Here is a 26,924-nt window from a genome sequence, read left to right on the forward strand (position 1 = left end):
AGTAGTCCAAGGCCAAATGAGTTTAGGAGTCTTGTACGATGAAGATGTAAGCCAGATGTGCAAGGATGAAAGGTGATTTTAATGATGCGCGATTGACTGGAACGTCATAAACCCCGGTTCGGGATAAAAACGTAACTCTCACAATCTCAACCCCATCTTTCATGCTCTTTATCTTTGTCTTTTCTGCATACCAAAACATGGCCAGCAGCATCGTCTGCAACTGCTTGATCTACTTTGCCGGACGTGACTCCTGCTACAATCATACAGCAACATTTTGATGCTCTATCGTCATCTTGGACTCACAAAAGATCGGGTCAAACGCTCAATCCTTTGATCCTTCTCTAACGCGTACCAGATGTACAATAGGTCAACGATAACAGTACAACTTGAAACGCATCTCAACACGTCTGGCATGAGGTCGATGAAGTGCATGGTAAGATTAGCTCGTAGGGCCAGAGACAATTGTCCAAATCTCATTGCTAGTCACCAGAGAGTATCCTAAAAATCCTCTTCTTTCAACCTCGACCACCAGAACAGAAAACTTAAAAGCCCTCGAACAGAGAGGAGTGACGATAAATCAAGTATAATACCAAACTGATCACTAAGAAGCTTCTACATGAAGTTCCAGCGTAATATTGTGATATAATCAATCTGCCAGCCAAACAACAATAAATCACAACTTCTCAGAAAATAATTAATCTGAAGAGGATCTTTGAGCTAAGCTATATCACGGATAACACAACCTGTAGTCCCACTCGTGATAAAATGAAGACTCCTCGGACCGGTCTGCTACTTCTCGTCCTGGCCCTCCGATCAGCACGAGCGACGGACTATTCGGTCGATGTACAAGCTACCCAACTACGACGATCGACACCTGAACGCACTACCGCTTCACCCCTCACTTCAACTACAGTCCCGAGTCATGTGGCGACGGAATTATCAGGTGTAGTCGCTGTCGATCCATCAACCTCTACGCCATCCTCTCGAAGTACGAGCCACGCAGCTTCAATTCTCGGCATATATGAATCACTCCTCGACGCTGAAACAACCGGTATATCCGAAGAACGACAATCTTCCTCCGTTCCTGGAATAGTGGATGCTCAATATCCAGACTCGAATCCTAGTGGGTACAGTACCTCGTACAAGTTTGCTGGACCCACTGGCAGCTACACTCATGCTTCGGGCTCAGCTACGGCTGGAACCTTGGCGTCCACTGCAAGGATTGCAACAAATTCAACTTCAGACTTGGCAGCTGTCGATAATATGGCGACTACGACTGATCCCCTCCCGAAAACAAGCGTCGATAAGAGTGAAGCTTCCTCTAGTTCCTTGGCAGCTACATTGACATCGACAATCGGTACAGATGAGCTTCTGGAGACCAATTGCAGCCCTGCAAGTCTCGAAGATCTGACATCGAGCTTGGTCGGAGATGACGTTCCGTCTACTACGACCGCATCTACAAATATTGATTATCCAGGCTCTGGGGTTGTCGCATACGAAAGTCCATCAACAGCAACAACCATGGTCGGTGAATCGTCATTCTCGGAAACATCCAATTCCCTATTCTCGTCAGGTACTGTACCATACGGAAACCCCACTACAACATCTGCGACCACACCCTACTCCGATTCAGCTATGCTGAGTTCCATCACTGCAATGTCAGCCAGTCCATACTCGGACGAAGTTGAAGAAGAGTGCATCGACACAAGTATAATCCCTCTTGCCTCGTCACTTAACGCAACAGCTCAATCTGATGCTCCTTGTCTGTCTTCTGGAGGGGATTGCCAAGCTTTCGTTGCATCTCTTGATGGATGTCAAGATGATAACTGTGCTTGTGAACTAACATATCAAGCTCAATTGTGTGCTCAGTGCCTAAGTTCGGAAGAGGCAGTCCAGCAATATAATCTTTACTTATCAGCTTGTTCACTTCGAGGCTTAGTCCAACCTACTGAAACGATCGATGCGCAGTGTGGAGATGCTACGGGAACTTCGGACGTTCTCACCGATGTGTTAGCGAGTCAAGCTGCCTCTGCTACCTCACAACCGACGGGGAATGCAGGTAGTACAATGGGAGGGATCGCAGCCCAATTGCCAAATGTCAGTGAGCAAGCGGTAGTAGCTACTATCAGTACGACAGATACCAATGGACAACCTACTTCCATCATCACATACCTTGGATCGACTCCTACATCAACTGCTTTCGGGTCTGTTGTCAGTCAGGATAGTGCTGGGCAATCGACCGGAACGTTAAGTTCTGCTCTTGATTCGGCACATACCTTTTTCTCAACCTCTGTCGACTCGACTTGTCAGGGAGACTGTGAATTTTGGCTGGAGCTTGCACAAGTAAGTACACGATATATCTCCTGCAGCATTCCGTCCGAACTTTACAAGCTGACTAGTGTGAACAGACATGTACAAACGATGACTGCATTTGCATGCCGGAAGCCTTGGACAGTGCCAAGTCGTGTGCGAGCTGTGTGATATCTTCTAATAGTAATGATCAGATGAACGCCTATGCTGGTAGGTAACCGGTAATATACGTGCGATGTGAGGGAATTTCGCTCATGGTGGTTTTAGGCTTTACCCGAGCTTGTATCACAGCTACGACCGGGACAGCTGCTTTGGGCGATAGTACTCCTGTCGTCGGTATGGCAGCTGTAGGTACATCGACCACTCCCACTCGGGGCTCGGGAGGGTCCAATCCATTCGACACTGAAGAAGCGTCTGATACTGGCGCAGTAAAAACTCGAATGGCTGAACACCAAGGAGGGGACGGAATTGCCACTGTGTTAGCTGAGGATAGTTCTGCTTCGTCCATCGGCTACGAGTCCAGTGTGGGAGGTTTTGGCTGGGTGATCACAGGCCTAGCCGGAGGGCTGATGATTGTCCTTGCTTGGTAAATGCATGCAGTGATATCCATTGTACTACTCGCATCTTACCCCCCAACACCACTGTAGCAGCAGTTGATGTGATGTCACGTGATCTGACCATGTTGTCGGATTTGTGGACTATTTTTTCTGTTTTGGCTGGTGTACGAGTAAACGTAAAATTCATGGAGATACATCATGACCTCTTCCCTACATCTTATCTGAGTAATCACCCTCGACATCACATCCGTAGTAGATTCATTCGCACGGTAGACGGGAGCAAGCGGCGAAGTAGACCTGTGTAATCTACCTAAAGAAAATACTGCACGAAAGCCAAATTACTGACGGACCTCGGTCGATCGCACGACCTGATCGACCACCTCTTGGACCGTTGCCACCATCGTGCTTCGACATCCTTGCTCATTGACGACACATCTAGTCCAACATGATCCCCTTACGAGCTATCTCCCGAGCTCGTCTCGCAACCTCCTCCTCTTCATCCCGCGCTTTATCGCAGCGATTACCAATCGCCTTTCGGTCATTCACATCACCCACCAATCCCCGACTATCTCCTCCAGCTGCTCAACTAGCAGAGTCTGACTCACCATCGTACTACCATCATGCGCCTCAACAGTCCTCTCCTCAACCTCTCGAACCTCACATAAGAATAGAAAACTCGCCTTATCCAGGTCGGACTCATCCTTTACTTCACTTACCATCACCTCTACCAACAGATGTCACACCCAACCCTAATTCACCACATTCAAATCTATATCCATCTACAGGAGTGATCGATTCCATATCGATGATATCAATCTGTCTGAGACGACCCGAACATGTCCCAAGAGCCTACCAAATCTTCAAGCAGTTATTGGAAGATTCCGCTTCGGGTCTTAGGAGAGTACCCGATGCTGAAGTTTGGGCCAGAGTGATCGAAGGGGTCGCTAATCTAGGTAAAGAAGTTGAGGGTCTCGCATATGAAAACTGGAGAAAGAGAGCGGAAAGATTGGTATCTCAGTGGGAAGGTGCTAATGGCGCTTTTGCAGCTAAGGAACCGGCTGGTATGGAAAAAGGAGGATTGAAAGTCTATCAAGGATGGTTTAACGGTATAATATCGTGAGTGAATCAATCTGTTCCTACAAGATGTCTTCTGACGAGTTGCACTTTAGTGCCCAATCATCCCTTGACCCTCTCGTACCCTACCTTCACCACCCGTCGTTACCTGTTTCAGCGCTTTTGGAAGGATTAGAACCCTCAGCTGTACCGCTCGCTTGCGATGCTCTGATCGAAGCTGCCAGACGACACAATATGACTCAGCTGGAAGATTCGGTGAGAGAATTCCAAGGATTGGAAAAACAGAGGAGAGAAGAGATAGCCAGGGAGATCATTGATGAAGTTAAGCCGGTCATGGAGGTGAGTTGTAATGCGTAGATCGAAGATTGCTGCTAAATGGGCTTCATAGACCTCTGGAAAGAGCAAGAAGTCAGGAGACTTATCGAACCTCACACCCGAAGCTAGATTCGCAATCACCAACCTTCGTTCGACCTTATCTTCCATCTCTTCCTCCTCCCTCCCTCTCAACAGACAGCGCAAGCTCGAAGAAGCATCGTTGCAGGCCGCTCGTGCTGAGCTGGAGGAATCGTCCAAGCGATTACAAAATGCCGGTGATAATCCAATTTTACAACGGAGTCAGCTGCAAGGCTGGATGCATGGATGGCTTGGATTGTTAACTGCCGAGCTGGAACAGCGGATCTCAGCGATGCAAGCTGAACTTCCACCTATCGCCGATGACAAATACGACGTCACCACGCAGAAATATTCTGCAAGTTCGAAGATGAAGCGGGGTGTACTTTTGATGTACCTCCAATTACTACCCGTTGACAAATTAGCTCTGATCACGATTTTGGAGATCATGAGAATGAGTGGTTCCGGTGGTATAGCAGACGGTATGAAAGCTCTGAGAGGGATGTTAGCGGTTGGTAAAGCCGTAGAAACTGAGTTTAGAGCAGAGACGATCAAGAATGTTGCTGGTGTGGATTCACATCATTGGTTGAGGACGATTGATCCGCAGACGCAGAGACCTAATAGACAGCTGGTTGGATCGGTATGGAGGAGAATAGGAGAACAGATAAAAAGTCAGGGTTCAGCCGAAACGATCGAATCGTCGTCTATGATGATGCACGATGACTTGCATCAAGTTTGGACACCATCGTGGTCGCAGATGGCTCAATTAGGTGTAGGTTCGGAGCTTGTCGATGCGTTGTTGAAGGTTGCGAAGGTTCAAAGGACGGCTAAGAACCCTATAACAGGGGAGGAAGTGTGAGTGTGGGTTTGCAAAGTTAAAAGTTATCATATCGCTGACGTTCTTGTACAGCACTGAGGAACAAGCTGCTTTCACCCACGCCTACGAGTATATTCGAGGTAAGAAGCTCGGTGTAATCAAGCTCAACCCTGTTGTTGCCGCTCGATTGGCCAGAGACGATGTAGGTGTGGTAATCCATCCTAAGCATCTGCCCATGCTTGTCGAGCCAAGGCCATGGACGTCGCATACTCACGGAGGGTATCTATTACATTCAGGTGAGTGATGTTCGGCTGTCTTGCCTGTATTCCGCTGATATCTCTTTAGTCCCCATCATGCGATTCAAAGAATCCGCCGAACAACAGTCATACCTCCGACAGGCATCAAGAGAAGGCCATCTTGAACCAGTATTCCATGGTCTAGATGTCCTCTCATCCACAGCGTGGGCGATCAACCGAAAAGTGTTTGACGTGGTCCTGGCCGCTTGGAACAACGGTGACGCTATAGCAGACATCCCCGCGTCAGAGGAGAAATCGCACTATGAGATACCCGAAAAGCCCGATTCTAGAGATCAAGATCCATTGAAGAGATCAGTCTACGTGGAGAAGATGAAACAGGTTATGGGTCAGCAGAGGAAAGATCATGCGGAGAGGTGTAAATTCAACTACAATATCGAAATCGCTCGATCGTACCTCAACGATACCTTCTATCTCCCTCATAATATGGATTTCCGTGGTCGAGCGTATCCTATCCCACCCCATCTTAGTCCTGTAGGAGATGACTTGTGTAGGGGGTTGTTGACTTTCGGTACGAAGAAGCCTTTAGGAGAAGCTGGTTTGAAATGGCTATACATCCACTTGGCGAATGTTTATGGCTTCGACAAAGCCAGTTTCGAAGAGAGAAGGAGGTTCGCAGAGGAGAGGCAAGCCGAAATCTTCGATTCGGCAGATAAACCTTTAGTTGTGAGCTTATTCACTATATTGCCCCGCACAAAGCTAATTTTTTGACCCAGGGGAATCGATGGTGGCTCCAAGCTGAAGACCCCTGGCAATGTCTCGCGACATGTTTCGAGATCGCATCGGCTTTGCGTTCTCCCGATCCAACGTTGTACGAATCAGCATTACCCATCCACCAGGATGGTACATGTAACGGAATGCAGCATTATGCTGCGTTAGGTGGAGATGTGAGAGGTGCCAAAGCAGTAAATTTGGAGAATGGAGATAAGCCTGCGGATATCTATACCGGTGTGGTGGATATTGTCAACAAGGTTATCGAGGAGGATCAGAAGAAAGGTTTAGACGTGGCTTTGCTGATCAAAAAGCCTCTCGGAAGAAAAGTCGTCAAACAGACCGTTATGACCACTGTATATGGTGAGTTAGCTATCAACTGCGCCAAATGGAATCAGCTAACGTAGATATCTAGGCGTCACATTTGTCGGAGCTCGAGAACAAATCGCAAAGCAGCTGCATGCTCGAGGTGATTTCGCCCAAGAGCATATCTTCTTGGTTTCTGGCTACATCGCTAAGACTGTGAGTGGTACATTATTCCGAGTTTACTTCCGTGCTGACCCCTTATAGGTACTCAACTGTATTGGTGATCTCTTCTCTGGAGCTAAAGCGATCATGGACTGGCTCACGCAATCCGCCAAATTGATCTCAAGATCAGTCCCTCCCGATAGAGTACACGATGCTGCCAACAACCTCACGACGGTATTACGAAATGGTAAAGTGAAATCTAGAGCTACGAAGGAATTCATGACTTCGGTAGTATGGACCACACCACTAGGTTTACCTGTCGTTCAGCCGTACCGAAAAGCACAGAAGAAACAAATTATGACTGCTCTACAAACTGTATACATCTCCGATCCTAACGCTCCATCCGAAGTATCACCCCAAAAACAGGCTACGGCTTTCCCACCGAATTTCATTCATTCCCTCGATGCGACGCACATGTTGTTGACTGCGTTGAAATGCAGAGTGAGTGGTGATTTGAAGTAGATGTAGGCAATCAAAGCTGATTAGACGGTTATTAGCAAAACAACATTGCTTTTGCATCTGTGCACGATTCGTATTGGACCCACGCGTCGACTGTTGAACCTATGTCGGATCTGATTCGAGATACGTTCATTCATCTGCATTCTCAGGATCTCGTCGGAGAGCTGAGGCAGGAGGTGAGTTTTACGTCCACGTTTGAGATCTACACTATCATCCCTCGTATCTTGCCTTTCGAAGCGCAGGCCCTCGCTGACTCTCAAACCTTACCCAGTTCATCGAACGATACGGCGACCATAGAATCCCCGTCAACAGTGCCCGAAATATCTCCACTACCGCCGCGAAACGTAAAGAACAAGCTGCCATCCGTCAGAAACAGATGTCAGCTGTCCTAGGCGAATTAGGCGAAGATACCAATTCGTCTGCAGACGCCGAAGCAGAGTTTGACGAGAAGACCATCGACCTAGAGGCTGATGCGCTATCTTCATCCGCGGAGGAGGTAGAAGCGAAGGCTGCCAGTGAAATGGGAATATCAGTCGATAAGCTGGCCAACGAGTTGAGTAGTACTGGTACGAAGGAAAAGGTAGAATTGAAAACTGAAAAAATAGGTAAAACAACCTGGGTAAGATTCGGTGATGTCTTACCTCCTTGTCCACCTAGGGGTGTATTTGATGTAGATAGAGTTAGAGAATCTGCTTATTTCTTCTCATAATTCACCTACTACCTCTCCAACATCATGATCCCACACACATATACCCTAGCATTTATATCTATACCATATTCATCGATCTGAATTGCATTTATCATGATTCTTTGTACTAGGCTATTCACCTGTTTTTGTAGTTTATCATACATCCATATAAAAAGTAGTAATGCATACACCATTCTCTCCGATATCATACGATACCAAAAAAGCACCGCTTTTTAGCAAATTCACGAATGTAGCACTATATGTAAATGGACATTGATCGATATACTGGAAATACTTCTTGGCATCAGGCCTACGCCCTGCCCATCAACCCTCCCAGCCCCTGACTGGCGCTGGCCATAGCCATGCTCATCCTCCTCTGAGCATCTGCCAAGGAAATGACGTTGGTCCGGGCATTCTTGGGTAAAGCAATAAAAGGATGTTCTAGCAGTTGAGCGGCGGTCGGTCGAGCATTATGATCAATTTCGAATGTCTGCCTGAGGAAGTCTGCTGCTTCGGGTGAGATATCAGGTGGAATCTCAGGGACAGGTGTTTGGGAGCCAATCTGGTTAAGGAGTTCATCATAGAATTGGTCAGTAATGATGACTCATGAGTTGTAGAAGGAGTTTTGCTAGGACTTACTCTGAAAATAGCTTGCATCTGGGTCAAGTTCGGATATGGATGACTGCCGATTAACATCTCTACTATCAGACATCCGACACTCCATATATCCGCTTTGGAAGTATACGAGGTCTGTTTGACTATTTCAGGTGCCATCCAGAAGACTGATCCCTGCAAGGAAGGTCGATTAGTCTTGGGTCCAGTCATGAGATCTACAAAATATGAAAATCAACATCAGCATGGAAGACACACAGAGACTCATAAGTCATAGGCGGAAAGAATGAATGATGAACGATCCACTTACTACTCTCAACCTTCTTACTGATCCCGAAATCACTGATCTTGATACCGCCTTTATTATCCACCAAAATATTGGCTCCTTTGATATCCCTATGAATGATCTCTCGTTCATGTAGGTAATTCAAACCAGTAAGGATCTGTCGAACAAAATTCTTGACTAGGGCTTCTTCGAACGCTCCGTAATTACTGAGCAAAGCAGCTACCGAACCACCGGGAACGTACTCGAGGAAAATGTTCAGGTAATTACCATCTGCTGAGGAGTCTGTGGAACATTGAAAACGGAATCAGCTGTCGTCCGTTGTTCATCTTCAGGATCGCGTAAGGTTCAGATTACTTACCCAGATACTGTACAATATTTTCATGCTGCAATTCCTTCAAGAGCTCGATTTCCCTTTCTAAAGCAGATACCATACTCTGCTTTCTCTCTTCGTTTCTTGCTGATCCAGTAGGTAATTCGACTTGTTTGACTGCCATCAAAAGACCAGAATGGGCGTCCATACCCAAAAACACTGAGCCGAAAGATCCTGCTCCGATGAGCGCACCTTTGATCCACTTGATGATTCGCTTGGCTACGTACAATGTATCAGCGCAAGACTCTTGAACACACATACGAGAAATGACGGAGAAGGATAATCGAGAGAAGCGATCCACTCACATCCAGTTGAGGTGAATGCTTTGCCATGCTCGTTATCCTCTTCATCATCTTCATCCACATCACTTTCAGTCTCCGTTTCAGTCTCCGTCTCTTCCTCTGATTCATCTTCTGTTTCCGTCTCTTCACTCTCATTATCTCCGTCGCTATCCTCTTCCCTTTGATCTTGCGGTACTCCAGGTCCGGGAGCTATAAGAGGTGGCGGTGGGATGACCGGTTCTTCTTCTTCATCTGAATCTTCAAATGTTATCGTACTTGCTCTTCGATTCTCCACTTCCGCCGTAATCTCATCAACAGTCAACATCGAAGCTGTATCAGACTTATCTCGATTCTTCCTCAATTGCGACAACATTGAGAATCTTGATCTGGTAGATTCCTCTGAACCTCTTCGTTGCAATGCAATTGACTCTGGTCTGCTCTGATGCTGTTGTTGCTTAGGCGAATAGTCTACTAAAGATTCGGCAAGAGATTCACCAGTAGGTTGGAAAGGAGGTAATAAAGGCGGCTGACTCCCTACCGATGCTAACGATTCTGCATCGGATTCGCCATCGATAGTAGGTCTGGTATGTCGACCATCATCGTTCGATACCGATAATCGAGGGGGATGTTCATCACCCAGTACCTCGCTTTCTTCCTCTGGGATAGTACCTGCAGGTGGCGGAGACGAGATCATCGTACCTCGACTACCGGGTCTGGTACTTCTTCTAGGAGGTGAAGCTTTCACTTCTGCCATGGGGTCTGCAATCCTCACGCTGGATCGTTTGACCGATGGGGCGAAGTTGGAGTCGAAGCTCAGCCTTCCGGTAGATTCCGAAGGAGCGATGCTACCTCTCTTGATGCCTGGGCCACTGCTCATCCTCAACATACTATGTCTGGCCTTTTCCACATCCTTTCTCTTGGCAGAAGGGAAATACTCTGCTAAATGGTTGGAAATAAGTTCAGAAGGTGGACGATGCCCAAAGAAATTGTATACCGATTTCTTCTTAGTACTAAGGAAGCTTGCAGAAGATGGACTTCGAGTGGTACTGGGGGAAGGTGGTACTTCTGGCATTGGTACGCCTAATCCAGACATAACGCTGACTGTACTGGCCCGATTCATCTTCTTCGAAGCAGCAGATTTAATAGGTGTAAGTAAGTTGGCGTGATCACCGAATCTTGGTCCAGAGAACGGAGTAGGCGAAGTTGGTGACATAGGTTGAGGAGGTGCTTCACCGAGATAGTCTTTCATATTCTTTCGATTGGTCAATTTTCTTGGTCGTCTCAGGACTAAGCCCTTCTCTCGGACGGAAGTGCCGTCTCGGTGCGAGAGGCAGATACCAAGTAAAGCAGCTTCCGAAAGAGGTATGGCTACAATTGATTGTGAATGAGCTGATGATCGACCTGTAATGAAGAAGTGTACGCGAACTCACAGTTGTCATCCGGATCACTTTCCGCATAAACACCCCAGCCCTCAATCTCCAATCTTTCGCCATCCTCATCGCTCTCCGTGTCTGTGCTGGCATGTACACCTGTACCCCATTTTCCAAATTTCCTCAAGGCCATTTCCAGTACTTGAACACCACTGACGACATTGCTGACATCGACAGATTTTGTCGATCCATCTTCTGCATTAACGAACTTAACAATCTTACGACGTATATCATCGTACGTCGGCGTGTGCTTACTGCCACTCGATGAGATCGTATTGGTACTGGCTAGAGACTCATTACCAGTTTGGTTTCTCGTCCTATCCGAAGACGAGACGGTCCTTCCGACAACATAGCCTGGAGTAGGAGTTACACTTCTCTTCGAAGCCAAACTGCCAGTGCTTGAAGTGAGATTTTCGGAATTTTGACGTTCCAAAACCAGTTCCTCTCGTGATCGACTGGCAGCCGCAAAGGGATGTTGTGGAGTCGATCTGCCGCCAAGTCCCATGATATTAGGGAATTTTCCTTTGATCGGACTACTCTGTTTGGGTGTCGTACCTCCTATTTGGGATACGCTAGGTGATTTTCGATGCGAAGACTCGTTCGCTCGAGCAGCGGCAACTCTTGATCCACTTCCTGGTGCGGGACCTTTTGGTAGGCCATGCGCTTGTTCGCTTGAGGACCATGTGGGAGTCTGTCTTCCCTGCTGGTGCTGCTGCGTGAATGCAGAGGCATACTCGGCGGCGGAAGACTGATGTGACCCGCTCGGATCGGGTGGTAAAGGACGAGATGGGACTAGGCGATCGACGACCTGGATCTCTCGATGAGTGAGTTATTCGGAACTGAAGAGTTCGCATCGAAGAGTGACGGAGGGAACTGGATGGCGGTAGACGAGGATGCTGACCTTAGATGGCCTAGATGCTTTGAACGCCTGGAAGTGGGAAGTGATTTGTAATGCTGATGAAAGTAGAGGTTGGGCAAGTCGAGACTGCTGTTGTGATTGCGATTGATTGGGATCTGGAAGTGAAGGAGAGCTGATATGTTCTGTTGATTCACTAGGAGGTGTGGCTACACTACCTACACTTCCAGACCTCACACTCGACCTCGACAAGCTAGCTCTGGAACTTCCTGCAGCTCTTTTCCTAAGATCTTTTATACCTCCCAGCAGTTTGACCCGTTCTCCTACTTTTGCAATTCCGATTTCCTTCAACGCAGCCATATCCAGATCTAGAAGAACCTTCCCATCAATGTCGTGTCTTTGAAATGCGGAAGCATACTGCCCGCATCGGTATAAATTCAAGAACGCTGTAAGCTCCTGCTGACCCCATCCCTTGAGATAGACCATGAATGGCTGACCAGGTGGAGCGTGCAGCAACGGGGGTGAAGGAGGCCTAGGGTGGATGATGTTGACTGACGAAGAGGACGTGGCAGAGGTAGAGATGGAATTGAGTGATGACTGGTGTCTCGGCTGCGGTTCGAGGTAATGGGACGAAGCGTAGGGGTGACGGGACGAGACGGGGTTGACATGATGGCCGAAGTGGGGGGAAGTAGGTGTGGTATTGACGGATGAGATAGAGGAAGTGGGTGAATGAGAGACCTGTTGAGGGCGGAGGGAGGAAGACAGGGAGGTCATTGTGCAAGATGAATGGGTGTATAGCCAGCCTTGAGTGATGTTTGGGTGACGATAACAAGTTGAACGATGAAACCGGGTATCCGTCGGTCAAAGCCTCAATCGATGATGGACTCGATGTCGACCTAGGACTAAGATCTGAGTTCATGTGTCGGGTGGATTAGATTTAAGCTTCTGCCTCTGGGTGGTTACCGGACATTGCAGGACTATTCTGCGAGGATGCAAGAAGGATGGTAATGACGGAGGGCACGAGGATGGGGACGAGAAGGAGAACAAAAGACATTTCCAGGTCAAGGGTTAGAGGATGAAAGCAATCTGAAACACGCTAAGTAATCTTAACAACTGAGACATCCACCCCCACACTTCCGACGGGATGAACCATACAAGTAATCTTACGAACAACCACATCACAGCAATCTTGAGATCGGCATCCCGCCAAGATTATTCATTGATCTAGTCTCACCATCCATCATGCATCTGACAACAATAGATGAGGGGACCATCCTTATGGAACTACTAGTATCCTTTATAATACGATATATGCGAATGTACGAGAGAGGAATGGAAACATGCCGATAAATGCCAGAATATATAACAGTTGAAACAATATATACCAATATATGATAAGTGAAAACGAACAGCGTTTAGAACTGTATGTATTGTATCGAACATTAGCAATGATCTGTCTAGAGATCGGAAGACGATTGAAGCACTCACAGAGAATGACAAGAACCAAGGGTTCAATGCGAATGGGTATAATAGATGTGAAGCCGTTATGATACCCATCGGTACGTAAACCTCTATACTTGAAACTCTGTATCCCGCTGGCATGAGACTTGACGATGTGATGATCATCATTGGCTATTATAGCGGCATCAACCCGTCAGCCAAGATAATTACTGGTACTCGCCTGGAGATCGAAGACTTACCACACAAAGACCAAAGAAACTGAGTTGAGGCCAGAACCGTCTCCAGATGATAGGTAATTGCAAGAAGAAGTTGGATTTCTCAACGGTCTTGACGGTTGTAGACCATCTATATGATTATTAAGAACAGCCATGAGCTATCATCCTATCGAAAAAGAAGGAAAACGTGATACTCACGTCATGTTGTACCCTACCAAGTGACTGACAAGAGCAGCTGACATAGGCATTGACATTCCAGTGAAGAAGATACTGAAGTAGGCTGTAGACGAGGATTAGCTTATGAAAACATGTGACAAACCAGCGACTTACGAATCCATTTGATTTGGTCAAAAGCCAGTTGTCCACAGTTGGGAATCTTCAATCGATATCGAAGTGTGATGAATGCGACGTTACATAGACCGGTGAACAGGATGATACAGACCAAAGTCACTTTCCACGAAGGAAGGTCTTAACGTAATCAAGACATATCAGTATTATGTCGAAGCACCTTAACAGGGCTAGATAGGAAGATGTGACTTACAGTAACCGTCAACGGGCAAAGCGAAACCTTCGATAAAGTAATTCGCAACGGACAAAACCCAAGCGATCGAGATAGCATAGTATGAGAAGATGTAGCCGCAGATAGTGAATTTGGAGTGAATGGGGATGGAAGACCACATGAATTGATTGAAAAGAGGAGTGATAGGACCTTTGAATATCCATCGCTTTAGGGGATGGAATAGAAGCTCACTGAAAAACCATATAGGATTGTAAGCGAGAAGACATATCGGAGAGGGGAAGATCAACCTACGAGCATCCGAAAGCGTATTTCTGCCAACGATTGATCTCATCATCACAAGTCAAAGATACACCTTCTTCGAAAGCACCTCCAGTATAGGTTGCCCATCGGACTGTGTAGCCCTATGATCAAGATTCCATCAGCAACAGCTCCTGATGCGAGAAGGAATCTCAACTCGCCTTGATCTGTAGTGTCACGGCAATTTGGAAATCCTCAGACACGTGATCTTCTGACCAGATCTTGTTGATACCATCATCAGGATCTACGGACATACATTCCTGCAAGGCTGACCAACGAAGGAAGCTGTTTAGAGAATCAGCTTATTTCCCTTTGATCGTTTAATAAATCATCTGACACTTACGCATTATGACCAACGAAAGGAGCGACTAAAACAATAATATTGATTGTCAGCTACTATATTTGCTTGATAACAGATATCGCTTTTACTCACCTTCACCAGAAGCGGTACAATAAGAAATAGCATGTTGAATACTCCTTGTGAAATGGGCAATACCATTTTCAAAGAAGTGATTAGCAACTTGCATGACACCTGACATATGTTGGATGATAGCGACTTCTGGACTTTCTTTCATTTCCGATACGGCATCGGCAAAACAATCTTCTGGTACTCGCGTATCGGAATCGACAATCAAAATCACTTCTCCGATTCTGATATTACCAGCTGCCCAAGCTTTACCTTGTTTCTCTTCTAGCGCTTGAGCCAAGGCAGCATCGTATACGTCGTTTTCGTCAAGTTCGTTCCAGAAATGTTCAGGTTCCTTCTTCTCTTGAGCCAAAGGTCTCATGTCATCCATGATTTCTTCTACGCGTAGGGATAGATCAGCGGCAAAATTCATATTACCAGCTTTCTTAAATCGACCTTTTCGGATAAACCCATCGACGTTGTGTCCTGGTCGTGCCACATAGGCGATATTGTTATCGAAATAGAATCGTCGTCTCTTATCCGCTTCAGCCTTGGAAAGCAGTTGAAGACCGTCGTCACAGATAAGGATACCGACTGAACCACCCTGTCGCTCGTAGGTCGTAATGGCGACTTTGAGTGATTCGACAGTAGGCATGATAACTTCTTCGAGTGATTCCTATAAACGCCAAGTAATGAGTACAAATTGTTCAATCTTCTGACTGATAGATGCTCACCTTGTAAACGGGTAATTGGACAGTGACATGAGCTAAATCACCCATATGACGCTTAGGGGCGATACCAGAGAAATACTTCGACTTTTGGGTAACTTGACGAACAGGACCGAAGATTTGCCACTATCGTAGCCAAAGTGTCAGTATAAGCCTTGGGATCAGGTCTCCAGGTAGGAATAGGGGTCACTCACGATTGAACCGACGACACACATAGCAGCGAAAGAGGCAATACAACAAAGTGCAGGAGAGAAAATCATGAGGACAAACCTCATTGGTTGACCATCCAATATATACTCTTTGATTAAGATCCTCAGACCAAGGGAAATCAATGCTAGACAAAGCATGATAGCTACACCATCTGAGAAAGGTGCAATGAGCATTACAGGTCTTTCTCTCCAATATCTCTGCATCTCCCTTTTAGCTATATCTTCAGGGTCCATATCTTCTTCTTTCGTCTTGATTGATCCTTTATCGTCCGCTGTCAATTCAGGTAAAACCACTCCATCAATACCATATTTCTCATTCGAATTTTGCGAATCTCTTCGTTCTTGTTCTTTCATCTCTTCACGGTCTTTGGCATCTTGAAGCATAACCAAGTTGAATTTCACATTGACTTCTGGTCCTTGCCATACGAATTGAATGAGTGATTCCTCCAATGCTTCAGCAGCTGGAATGACATTTTCAACTGCATCTGCCCATACAACCAATACCTGTTCGGATCGGACAAAGGCAGCATATTGGTGTTTTCGAGCTCGAGCGAGAAGTTCAATCGTATCAAGAATCTGTATACGGGTGTTTTCGTCGATGACAAGTTCGGTCATTGATGGAGAGGGGTTGCTGCAAAAAAACACCTGTCAATATTGAGAGAGATATAGGGGAAGTGATGGTGACTCACATATATGTATCCATGATGGTGTTGACAATGTCCGATTTGATTTTGATGGCTACCTCTGGGTTAAGTCTAGTGACAGCTTCTTCAAAGGGTTTCAACGCCTCGTAATCCACAGGGAAAGTTCTATAAAGACCTGTTCTCGCTCTGATAGTCACACCAGTAGCTGCATCATTTCTCCTCACTCCCATCCTAGGAGCTTTAAACCATTTTTTCTTCTGTACCCCTGTTCTGAAAATATGATCCGCCATTACGTCCAAAGCGTCAAATCCATCTCCTACCAGAACCGCTCTGGGCTGTTCATCCTGAGCTCCAGTGTTCAAGGACATGGGTTGGGAAATTGATTTTACCATATACTCATCTTCCTCCAATATGGTATTTCCTATTGACATTGGTGGTGGGTTCAAGGCGGAAGCTTCATCTCTAGTCGTATTGGCAGATCTTGTAAGAGGCACTAAACCATTTTGAGCATATGCGTTGTATGCATCCAAATTTTCATCTAATCTTCTCATTACTCTCTTCGATCGATGTTTATGTTTACTCTTCTTATCTTTTCCTTTACCCTTCTTCAATCGACCTTTCAATGGTGGTGCTGCGTCCCATCCTGGTAAGGTATCTAAAGCTTTAGCTTTCCCTTTCCCTTTATTCCTCCTCGTTACTGATAATCTACTAGGAGCTAAATCTTCATCTGAAGTTAAACCATCCTCGTCCGAACTACCATCATCAATGGTAAGTTTTGATTTATAGAAGGCCTTGTTCATCCCATCCTGGTTATTGGCTGTAGTTTCTCCCAATCGCAAATGACCAGGATTGGTATCCCTCCTTGCAATTGCTAAACTCGCTTTACGGTGCCATGCTGGTACGATTGACTGAGAGAGCTTTCGTCCGTTGATACCTCGCTGCTGTTCGCCTGAGAACGTACGGCCCCTGGTGATTGGGTCGATGGGAGCATTGGGATCTGGTTCACTTAGACCGATAGATGCAAGGGAAGGGAAAAGCGATACTCGTCGTTGAGTTGCTCGGGCTGGGACTGGATCGTGTGTAGGGAGTTCGGGTGGGGAAAAGGCGGGCTTCGCTTTTCCGAAGACACCCATGGTGAATGCGAGTATCTGTTGAGGTGATGGAGAAAGAGGTTGAGTGATATAGTTATTGGGCAATCAGAAGGAGTTGTCGGATTGGTGGATCCCCTTCTAATGTTCGAGGTAAGAACACCACTGTGTTGACGTTCAGATTGATATTTGTCGGTAATTCTTTTTCTAAATCTTGATGAAGTTAAATGAGTGAGGTGGTTGTCGATATGATGGAATGATCAATTGATGTGACCTAGACTGATTACTATACTGTTGTTTGAATCAATCAACCTTTCGACACGTTCTCACGAACAATGTCAAGATGGCAGCTGATTGCGGCTTGGTATAATTGATACGCTTCACCAAGTCGATCTAAATGCAGAAAGAGCAAGAGCAAGAGCAGTAAAATTCGATTTGTTGTTTCTAGTCTGAGATAACGTACAACAACATACGTGTACGAAACGGCTACAAAGCGGATATGCATTTCCCACTCTACAGATCGGTGACTGACTTTTGCATCATGTCATGTTCCCAAGCATTTGTTCCGAATTCAATGGTTTTTGGTTTGGACGATCGTCGGAAAGATATCGTTTGATTCAGGCTCCACTCGTATTGCTCTTAGTGGCTTGTCTAAAGCATGAGAAGTTGACTACAGTCCCAAAATTGTTTGTTGATTGGACCTGAGTTAGTCTCTAAACGCACAAACAGTCAGGGTTATGTCAGGGTATCTTCAGCGCTGTTCCTGTTGGATCAGCCGGAAAAGGAAGTTTCTATCCGGTGACAAACATAAGTCACAAAGATCTTCAGGGTCAGCCCGATTAGACGGCACACGGGAACTCTGAAGCTTACTTTTTGATGAAAGGGCACATCTTTGTTGTCTCAGTAACCGAATAAATAGTCCACGTTCATGTTCAGTCTGTGCTTCCTTAGTATACTTTGAATCTAGACCAAGTGGAGCGGGAAGTCTTCTCACCTCGGTCTCGAAGCGTAGTCATCATTTTCCCTTCCTTGCTCATGCATGCAGGTTCATGGAGATGTTCTGTCTATCAGGTCCGAAACAAGGAAGAAAGTAGTGACTAATGGGTGAATATCCTTTCCCGGGTAGTCGAAATGGCATGACGAGAGAAATAACTTTGCCTGCGGGTTCTTAGTCTTATCGGATAGGGCGATCGTCAAGTTCATCATCAAAATCAGATACCAAATGCCGTTCGTGTGAACATGATTTACGTTAATATATTACGCCACGATCGACCTTTTTTTCTTCCCTCTTTATGCAAACATCCATACGTTCAGGACGGAAAACAACAAAGCAGAGCAAAGCAAGACAAGATTTGAAGCTTGTTCTGATACTTCCTCTGCACTAAAGTGCTTGGAATCTCTTTTAGATTGTATTGGATTGGGATCGGTTAGTCTTCGTAGTTCATATGGAGTTCATCAGGCAACTAATTTTTCCCTTTTCTGGTCACGTTGATCAGTTAATCACCCCATCGGTCAGAGTCATTCACATCGTGCCATCTGGCATCTTATCTCAACCAATTCTTTCGACCATCTATCTCTACATTATCATCAATTCGTCTTGTCGTCTTTCCCTTCAAGACATTACCAGATTGAATTGGACTAGACAGGATAGGTAAAGGGCTCTCCTTATTCTTTTGTTCATACGCTCATTACATCTTGAGCTGGTGAGTTATAATAAACACCTATCGTTGTATCTTATCAACTTCAGCTCATCAACCCTCATCCATTCACATAGCCTAGCTCATCATCTCAACAACACACCAAGTCAAATCAACTCAAGTCAGGTGGACGACTGATCCTATTGGCATACATTGCCTCCAACCAACATGTCCTTCCTCCGACGATTCTCTTCAGCCGCATCCTCCTTCATCCCTTCCATCCCCAACGCTCAGGGTATCCCAGCTTCCCACGTTCCTCGTCGACCCACCGAGACCTTCTCTCGAACGTCCAAAGCATTCATAGAAGAGGAAGATATCGACGAGAAAGCTTCAAGGGCATCATGGGAGTTGTCAGATAACGAATCCGTCTCTTCCAAGGGATCAGGATCAAGTAAATCCGGAGCTTCTTTCGCTACTTCTTCCGGATCTAGTGATCTAGATAAGAAAAGTTTCGATGAGAGTGATGATTCCAGTTCGGACGAGAGTGACGATTCGATACTTGATAGAGGAGGTAGACCAAGGGATAGATATGATATGATGGTTAGACATCTATGGAACGTTGCGGAGAGACAAGGGTGGTTCAGAGATGCGGATTTTGATGGTCTCGTGTCCATCCGGTAAGTTTGAATGCTAAAATTCCCTTCGAAAATTGAGGGTCGGCTTACACAATGGTCATTTATAGAGTGAAGAAGAGAGTCTTGCGAACATACCCCCAACCTAAAAACTCTAAGAGGGGTGCAAGAGAGTTGGGAAGGAGGATCAAAGAATGGGATGCTGCTATATCCACCTTGAATCCTGAAGTAGCCATGAAAATCACTAGTAAAGTCGTGCAAGCCATCATGGCTAGATGGTGAGTTAGCATTGCATCCTGATCGCGGAAATAGCTGACATAGCTTCACAGTGCTGAAGACGCTATTGAAATTACTCTCGATGTCAACACCCGTATTCAAATCCTTGACGATCTCACTCAACTAGCTGGTGCCCGTAAACATCAGTTTGCGGCATTCGTGCGAGCAGAAGCATGTTTGGTGGTTTGGGCAGATGAAGTTGAGACCTTGATTTCATCCGCCGAAGCTTTGGAACAACGTATGATCGCCTATGTATGGTCAGGAAGACACCATGAATTGAAATTGCTCGAGCCCGAGGACGAGTCTGAGGATGAGATCGACGAGAAAGGAGCTGATGAAGAAGGATGGGTAGATAGAGATGCTGAAAGAGAGAAGGAGCTTGCGGATGCAGATGGGGATGTAGATGAAGAGAAAGTAGGAGGTAAAGAAGGTGATTGGGAAATGAGAGACAGAAGACCAGTCATGCTTTACGCTCCGCTCGTTTCTGGTTTAGCTATGATCTTGACTTTCGTCTTCATTGGTTCCGGTATAAGTGAGTATCTGACCGGAAGGTTCAGGTGATCGGTGCTGATTTTGGTATGTTCAAAGGAAACTTGATCAAAGAAGTTATGCTTGACGGCTCATATGCTCGTATGGCACTTATTGCTACTTCACCTTTTGGCTATTTGCTCTCCATTGTAAGTACGCCATCGCTTCAGTGTGAGTACGACTCGTTCCTAACATGGATTTGCAGTTCTTCTCCATCTGTGTTATGGGTAACTTGTGGCAAATCTTCGGTCCCGTTGCTCAATGTCATCAAAACTCATCTTTCTATTCTGGTAAAGCTCCTACAAGGATGACTGGTAGACTACCACATATCACCATCCAGATGCCTGTCTACAAGGAAGGTCTGGAAGGCGTTATCATCCCTACGGTCGAATCGCTAAAAAAGGCTATTACTACGTGAGTTGTCGCTTCGCCCAAAAATACCTCGAAGTAGGGAACAGCTCAGCTGAATGAGTTGAAATTATAGTTACGAGCGACAAGGTGGTTCGGTGAACATCTTCGTGTTTGACGATGGTATGCAGTTGTGGGACGAAGAGGAACAAGAGATCAGAAAGGCTTACTACGATCGTAACAACATCGGTTGGACTGCTCGACCTAAACATGGTAAAGATGGTTTCATCCGAAAAGGCCGATTCAAGAAGGCTTCAAACATGAACTTCGGTAACAACCTGTCTTTACGAGTTGAGGAAATCATGGATGAACTTCGACCTGCTGCCGACGAACAATCTGACCCTAACTGGCAATGGACCGACGAGGATGAGCGAGAAATCTACGATGAAGCGCTTGCTACGGCTCTCGAGGAATCTCAAGGTATCGCTTGGGCTGCTGGTAATATCCGAATTGGAGAACTCATCTTGATCATTGATTCCGATACCAGAGTACCTGAAGATTGTTTCTTAGATGCTGCGTCGTGAGTTACTAACTTACCACCAACATCGTAGGCCATTAGCTGACTCACACTTTGCAGTGAATTCGCTCAATCGCCCAACATCGCTATCATACAACATGAATCTGCGGTCATGCAAGTTGTCGGTCACTTCTTCGAAAACGGTATCACATCATTTACAACTCGTATTAACACTGCTATCTCCTTCTGTGCCGCCAATGGTGAAGTGGCTCCTTTCGTCGGACATAATGCGTTCCTTCGATGGGCAGCTATTCAAGACGCCGCTTTCATTGATGCCGACGATGGTATCCGAAAATGTTGGTCTGAATCACATGTGTCCGAAGATTTCGATCAGGCTCTACGATGTCAGATGAAAGGATGGAGTTTGAGATGGGCTTCTTACTCTAATGGTGGTTTCCAAGAAGGTGTATCACTTACTGCTGATGACGAGGTAGGTTCGCCTCGAACGAAGGTAGGATCAATGCTAATGATGGTTATAGTTGAATCGATGGCAAAAATACGCTTATGGATGTTCCGAGCTTCTTTTCCACCCTTTGCGAAAATGGTTCACCAAAGGTCCTATCACTCCTCTTTATCGATCGTTCGTATGGGCAGATGGTATTCCCCTTCATTCCAAGATCTCCGTATTGGCTTATATCTCATCGTAAGTTGCACCCGTTGATTTGATAGGAGTATTTGGCTTATGAGAGATACCAGTTATTACGCCATTGCATGTTCGTTGTTACTCTCCCTTGTTAACTGGGTGTTGATCGGTCTATTCGACGACGTTTTGGATCTGTTCTACCTCGAATCATGGCAAGTATTCTTGACATGTATTGTCATTTTCTGTGGTCTCTCCAATGTCTCTTCCGCCTTATTCCAATATCGATTGAACACCAATTCACTCGGTAACGCCTTGGTACAAAACTTCAAATGGATCGTTTTCTTCTTTTTCTTCTTCTGCGGAATGTCATGGCATTTATCAACCGCTTTGTAAGTTGATTTCCCCAATTAACTGTGTGATAGGCGCTAATCGTGCGATTGGATAGGTGTGCGCACTTGACCGGATATAACATGCAGTGGGCCTCAACCGTGAAAGAAGTAGAATTGTCCCACTTCTTCAAAGAATGGCCAGCGATGTGGAAGAGATTCTGGGATATCTGGATTGTCTCTTGGGTTATGATCCTGGGGGTGGCTTTCATGGCTTCGCCATTAGTACCTATGGGTTACAGAATGTGAGTATGGGATTACCTGCTTGTGTGCATGGAGTGCGAGCTAATAGCGGTTTATCATCCAGTACCAACTTCACTTGTATTCTACCTCTGATGGCTCAAGCATGTTCGCACTTCTTATATCCAATCGTGTTGAATCCCTGGTGTAAGTCATTATCTTTTGGCGGTGTAAATCGATTCACTGATCAAATGTCATCTGTACAGTGCTGTTGTTCCAATTCTAAGGTCTCCCAAACTCAAAATCCCACCCTGTTTCTTTTGGGATTCAGACTTTCCGATTTGCTGGTTTGCTGGATCATCAGAGAACTCTCATTTCTCCCGCTTACTATGTTATAACATTATACAATTTCTTTTAATGGATTTTCGTTCTATCTTGGATATACTCACTCTTTCTATAACTTCGCGCGCATATATATCTGTTTGGTACAAATAAGCATCAATGCATCAGTATAATCTACACTCGTATTTATCTGACTGCTCAACTTCAGATGGTTAGTCGACTTGTGAATCACTTTCGTAACACCCCGTCAGACCATACGCATTCTGCATATACAATCTGCATACACACCTAGAAGAACCCTCTTGACGGCCCACCTCTCCTCATCATCTCAAATTCCTCCGCACCCGACGACATCCCGCCTACTCTTTCATAACCTATATCGTCCATCTCATATCCACCCATCTGCTCCATCCTTCTCCGGCGTTCTTCGTCTCTAGCTCGGATTTTGGCAGGTGTGGGTAGTGAGAAAGCTTCTTTGAGATCTGAGCTTCGAATTTTTATGCCCAAGCAAGTGGAGAGAAAGCAGTATATGATTGAAGCGAGGCTAGAAGAGCGTGATTGATGAGCTTTTCTGCTCAGGCATCGAGGCGAGCAAAAGGAAGCTCACAGGAAGAGACCACAAAAGAGGACGAAGAAGAAAAAGAGTTCGTCCATTTGGAGCAGAAGGTGGTCGTCGGGAATCTTGCTATCTTGAGTCTACTCTTCAGTATTCTGACGAAACGAGCCGAGATGTATAGGCGCTCCTGCTGTGGTCTGCCAATATCTGAATCTTGCGATGCAATGGGCACCGTGAAGAGAATGAAAGAGAAGAAACATGACAGCAGCGATGTCCAACAATTATGCTAAGAGCCTGGTTGTGTGGTGGAGGGGGTTCAGGGAAACGCCACGTGTTTCTCAGAATGCTTAAATTATAAATATTTTTGAGAAAGGTCAGATCAAGTTGCATAGGGTGTAAGATCTCATTGAATATTCGCACTTTCTCATCACTCTTCAGCATACTCTTCGACATATAACATATAATAATCGGTCAACATGGTGTCCTCCGAACATCGACATAGGCCGACTCTCAAACAGGTATGCTTTCTTACTCCTGCGCTCTTCACAACGTCGCTGATCTGCCCCTCTCATGTCAGACCAACAAAGGCTTCAAATCGAAACACTCTTCGAAAGGAGCTCTGAAGACCGCTGCGAAGGGTAAAGCTCCTCTCCTCTCCTATCGTTTAGTTCATCCGCTTATTGAATCTCATACTACCCTACAGGAAAGGTCGGCGGATCATCTCATTCTGGCAAAAACACCAAAAACCTAGCCTCAAGTTCCAAGAAGGCTAGATTAAATGCCAATGCTCAGAAGAGAGATCTGAAAAGGAAGACGGTGGTAGAGGATCAGAAGTTTTTCTCGGCGAGTAGTGGAGGAGGTGAGCTGTTTCTGCTGTCGATAAGAGCCAAGTTGATTTGGTATGATATAGGTCAAGTCCCCCGGATCGTTTCTGTCGTGCCGCTCCTACCTTCGATATCACCTCGACGTTTCCTTGCCAATTTGTTACCATCCCTTGGTCTTCCCGAATCTGAGCTCGAGGAGATATCATCGACTCTCACAGATCGAGGTACCTACCTCATCCGGGCGCCACGATTCAAGACTTCCCTTCAGATCAACCTCTTGCCCCCTCTGTCTCTTTATCCAACTCTCGATGCTGCTCTAATTAGCGATTACGTCGTATTGCTCTTGAGCAGTGTGGACGAAGTTCAACTTGAAGGTGAAGCTATACTGAGGTGTTTACAGGGTCAAGCGGGTGGTGTGGAAGTTATTGCTTGTGTGCAGGTAAGCCGCATGCTAGAATTTAAAGTGTATCGCTAAACATCTCTTTAGGCCCCTGTTGTCAACCCCATAAAACCCGATACCAAACAACTGATTCATAAATCCCTTCTCTCATTCACCAAATACTTCTTCCCCTCTGTACCCAAAATACATTCTTCCGATACACCAAACGAAGCTGCTCTTCTCGCTCGTGCTTTCTGTGAAGCCGCCCCGGGGGGCACAAAGAGTGAAGAAGGTCGAGCTTTCATCGTAGCTGAAGGCGCCAATGCTATAAGGTGGACCGGCAGTGGTGTGCAAGGTGACGATGGTGTAGAGAAGGGACGATTGGAAGTTATCGGGACGGTTAGAGGAGGTGCATTGAGTGCAGACAGATTGGTACATCTCCCTGGACGAGGAGATTTTCAAGTTGAAGCAGTAAGTCAAGCTGTTCAGCCCTTAGAAGCATGACAGCTAACCCAGTCTCGAAGATTTTCCCTGCTCCACCATCATCCCTAGCTCACCGACCTCACCAGCACTCTTCTATGTCCGTCGACGCTCCCTCGGATCCTCTTTCAACGCCCTCTGAGAACGCAGATGATCTGACTGCTGTTAACAACCCCGACTTGATGGCGAATGAACAGACATGGCCTACAGAAGAAGAAATGGTTGGATCGGAAGTACCGACCGCTGGAAGCTCCACAGGCGAGAAGAAGCGAACGAAGCGTGTACCCAAAGGAACGAGTGCTTATCAGGCTGCGTGGATATTCGATGATGAAGATGATGAAGACGAGGACGACGAAGATGAAGATGAAGATGGTGATATGGATGTATCAGGAGACGAGCTTGGTGGGGTTTCTGAAGGTTATGGAAGGGATGTGTACGACGATGATGAGGAAGAGGAGACTGAGGAGATCGAGCTCGATGAGAGGAAAGAAGAGGCTCATAGGGATTTGGATCCTGAGAGAGAAGAGGAAGAGTGAGTTTGGCACTAGTGATCTTGGACACAGCTGACTTGTCGATAGGTACGAGGCGTATCTTCGTCAACGTGAGAAAGCTCAAGCGGAAGATGCAATGTTCCCCGATGAGATTGATACACCTCGACATATACCTGCAAGGACCCGATTCCAGAGGTATAGGGGATTGAAGAGTTTCAGAACGAGTCCCTGGGATCCATATGAGAATTTACCGATAGATTACGCGAAGATCTTCCAGTTTGAGAATTATCTGGGTACGAAGAAGAGGATTGAACATGATGGTATTGAAGAGGGAGTCAAAGTGAGTTAGCCAACCGTTGATGCTTTACCTCTCAATCTGACAACAATTTCTCACAGGCTGGTACAAGAGTTATTTTGATCCTCAAGGACGTGCCTCGAACTGTCATCGATGAGAGAGACTCTTCACTACCTTTCATCGTACATGGTCTACTGCAGCACGAACACAAACAATCGGTATTGCACTTTGTGGTCCAGCGAAATACTGAATACGATGAGCCAGTCAAAGCGAAGGTGAGTTGGAGTTGACTGTGAATGTAGCTAAATCTATCTCAGGAACCCCTCATCCTCTGTGTTGGACCTCGTCGATATGTCATCCGACCATTGTACTCCCAGCATGTCCGTGGAGGCGGTAAAGGGGTGAACAACGTTCACAAATCTGAGAAATTCCTCAGGCCAGGTGCTGCAACCGTTGCTACTACATTCGGACCAATCTGTTTCGGTAAAACCGCATGTTTATTATTAAAAGACGAAGGTGCCAATCAAGGTGAGTTTCAAAACCCCATGAATCGTGCTGATCAAATCAGTACCGAGTCTCGTAGCTATGGGCTCTTTCCTCTCTCCTGATCCTACTCGAATCATCTCCAAGCGAATCATCCTCACTGGACACCCTATTAAGGTACACAAGAAGACCGCTACGATACGATACATGTTCTTCAATAGGGAAGATATCGATTACTTCAAATCTGTGGAATTACATACCAAGTTCGGTAAAATCGGTCATATCAAGGAACCACTTGGTACACACGGTTACTTCAAGGCTCACTTCGATGCGCCTATACAGCAGATGGATACCATTTGTATGAGTCTTTACAAGAGACAGTATCCTAAGGTAAGCTTACCATACTGAGTTTTCGATACATGACGTTGACCAATGTATTCGCAGTGGTCGGAACCTTTCATTCCTCCGCCTGTCGCACAAATTACTGAAAAGGTAGAAGATGAGATGGACGTAGAGTAGTGTACAGTAGATACCCTACGTTATATATACAGGAATCCATGGCATGCATAGACCGTGCGGTTTATCTCTCTGTGCTTGCGTATGGTTAAGTAGCAGGCATTCCTCTAGGAAATGTGTCAACCGAAGCAGAAAGAGAAGAAAAGAAGAATCGGGGAGG

At 46.0% G+C, this 26,924-nt stretch overlaps 7 protein-coding genes across 7 annotated transcripts; 4 read left to right on the forward strand and 3 right to left on the reverse strand.

Moving 5' to 3' along the window:
- Positions 1 to 765: 765 nt before the first annotated feature.
- On the forward strand, positions 766 to 2,900 carry V865_006054 (uncharacterized protein; the record flags this gene model as incomplete). Its single annotated transcript, XM_066229816.1, has 3 exons — positions 766 to 2,343; positions 2,409 to 2,520; positions 2,578 to 2,900. 3 exons carry the CDS (start codon positions 766 to 768, stop codon positions 2,898 to 2,900), a joined length of 2,013 nt encoding a protein of 670 aa, XP_066085913.1.
- A 412-nt stretch (positions 2,901 to 3,312) lies between these two features.
- V865_006055 (uncharacterized protein) lies at positions 3,313 to 7,869 on the forward strand (the record flags this gene model as incomplete). Its single annotated transcript, XM_066229817.1, has 10 exons — positions 3,313 to 3,983; positions 4,037 to 4,280; positions 4,330 to 5,186; positions 5,242 to 5,444; positions 5,494 to 6,128; positions 6,179 to 6,536; positions 6,589 to 6,695; positions 6,744 to 7,142; positions 7,199 to 7,336; positions 7,432 to 7,869. The coding sequence occupies 10 exons, from the start codon at positions 3,313 to 3,315 to the stop codon at positions 7,867 to 7,869; spliced, it is 4,050 nt and encodes a 1,349-aa protein (XP_066085914.1).
- A 289-nt stretch (positions 7,870 to 8,158) lies between these two features.
- Positions 8,159 to 12,457, reverse strand: V865_006056 (uncharacterized protein; the record flags this gene model as incomplete). Its single annotated transcript, XM_066229818.1, has 7 exons — positions 8,159 to 8,410; positions 8,488 to 8,678; positions 8,771 to 9,028; positions 9,105 to 9,335; positions 9,422 to 10,765; positions 10,828 to 11,635; positions 11,729 to 12,457. The coding sequence occupies 7 exons, from the start codon at positions 12,455 to 12,457 to the stop codon at positions 8,159 to 8,161; spliced, it is 3,813 nt and encodes a 1,270-aa protein (XP_066085915.1).
- A 163-nt stretch (positions 12,458 to 12,620) lies between these two features.
- V865_006057 (uncharacterized protein) lies at positions 12,621 to 17,296 on the reverse strand (the record flags this gene model as incomplete). Its single annotated transcript, XM_066229819.1, has 13 exons — positions 12,621 to 12,665; positions 13,172 to 13,315; positions 13,384 to 13,489; positions 13,558 to 13,639; positions 13,690 to 13,827; positions 13,901 to 14,109; positions 14,171 to 14,280; positions 14,338 to 14,461; positions 14,520 to 14,544; positions 14,610 to 15,258; positions 15,317 to 15,436; positions 15,505 to 16,150; positions 16,209 to 17,296. The coding sequence occupies 13 exons, from the start codon at positions 17,294 to 17,296 to the stop codon at positions 12,621 to 12,623; spliced, it is 3,486 nt and encodes a 1,161-aa protein (XP_066085916.1).
- A 1,820-nt stretch (positions 17,297 to 19,116) lies between these two features.
- On the forward strand, positions 19,117 to 22,684 carry V865_006058 (uncharacterized protein; the record flags this gene model as incomplete). Its single annotated transcript, XM_066229820.1, has 12 exons — positions 19,117 to 19,565; positions 19,631 to 19,798; positions 19,850 to 20,328; positions 20,385 to 20,473; positions 20,530 to 20,738; positions 20,809 to 21,252; positions 21,310 to 21,679; positions 21,729 to 21,892; positions 21,946 to 22,221; positions 22,278 to 22,463; positions 22,526 to 22,605; positions 22,665 to 22,684. The coding sequence occupies 12 exons, from the start codon at positions 19,117 to 19,119 to the stop codon at positions 22,682 to 22,684; spliced, it is 2,934 nt and encodes a 977-aa protein (XP_066085917.1).
- A 344-nt stretch (positions 22,685 to 23,028) lies between these two features.
- V865_006059 (uncharacterized protein) lies at positions 23,029 to 23,394 on the reverse strand (the record flags this gene model as incomplete). Its single annotated transcript, XM_066229821.1, has 2 exons — positions 23,029 to 23,284; positions 23,348 to 23,394. 2 exons carry the CDS (start codon positions 23,392 to 23,394, stop codon positions 23,029 to 23,031), a joined length of 303 nt encoding a protein of 100 aa, XP_066085918.1.
- Positions 23,395 to 23,772: 378 nt separating this feature from the next.
- Positions 23,773 to 26,767, forward strand: V865_006060 (uncharacterized protein; the record flags this gene model as incomplete). Its single annotated transcript, XM_066229822.1, has 11 exons — positions 23,773 to 23,814; positions 23,874 to 23,934; positions 24,000 to 24,155; positions 24,207 to 24,559; positions 24,608 to 24,970; positions 25,024 to 25,511; positions 25,558 to 25,810; positions 25,867 to 26,040; positions 26,083 to 26,293; positions 26,349 to 26,638; positions 26,693 to 26,767. The coding sequence occupies 11 exons, from the start codon at positions 23,773 to 23,775 to the stop codon at positions 26,765 to 26,767; spliced, it is 2,466 nt and encodes an 821-aa protein (XP_066085919.1).
- Positions 26,768 to 26,924: the final 157 nt, after the last annotated feature.

This window comes from Kwoniella europaea, chromosome 1 (assembly GCF_036810445.1).
Source record: "Kwoniella europaea PYCC6329 chromosome 1, complete sequence".
Classification (NCBI taxonomy): domain Eukaryota; kingdom Fungi; phylum Basidiomycota; class Tremellomycetes; order Tremellales; family Cryptococcaceae; genus Kwoniella; species Kwoniella europaea.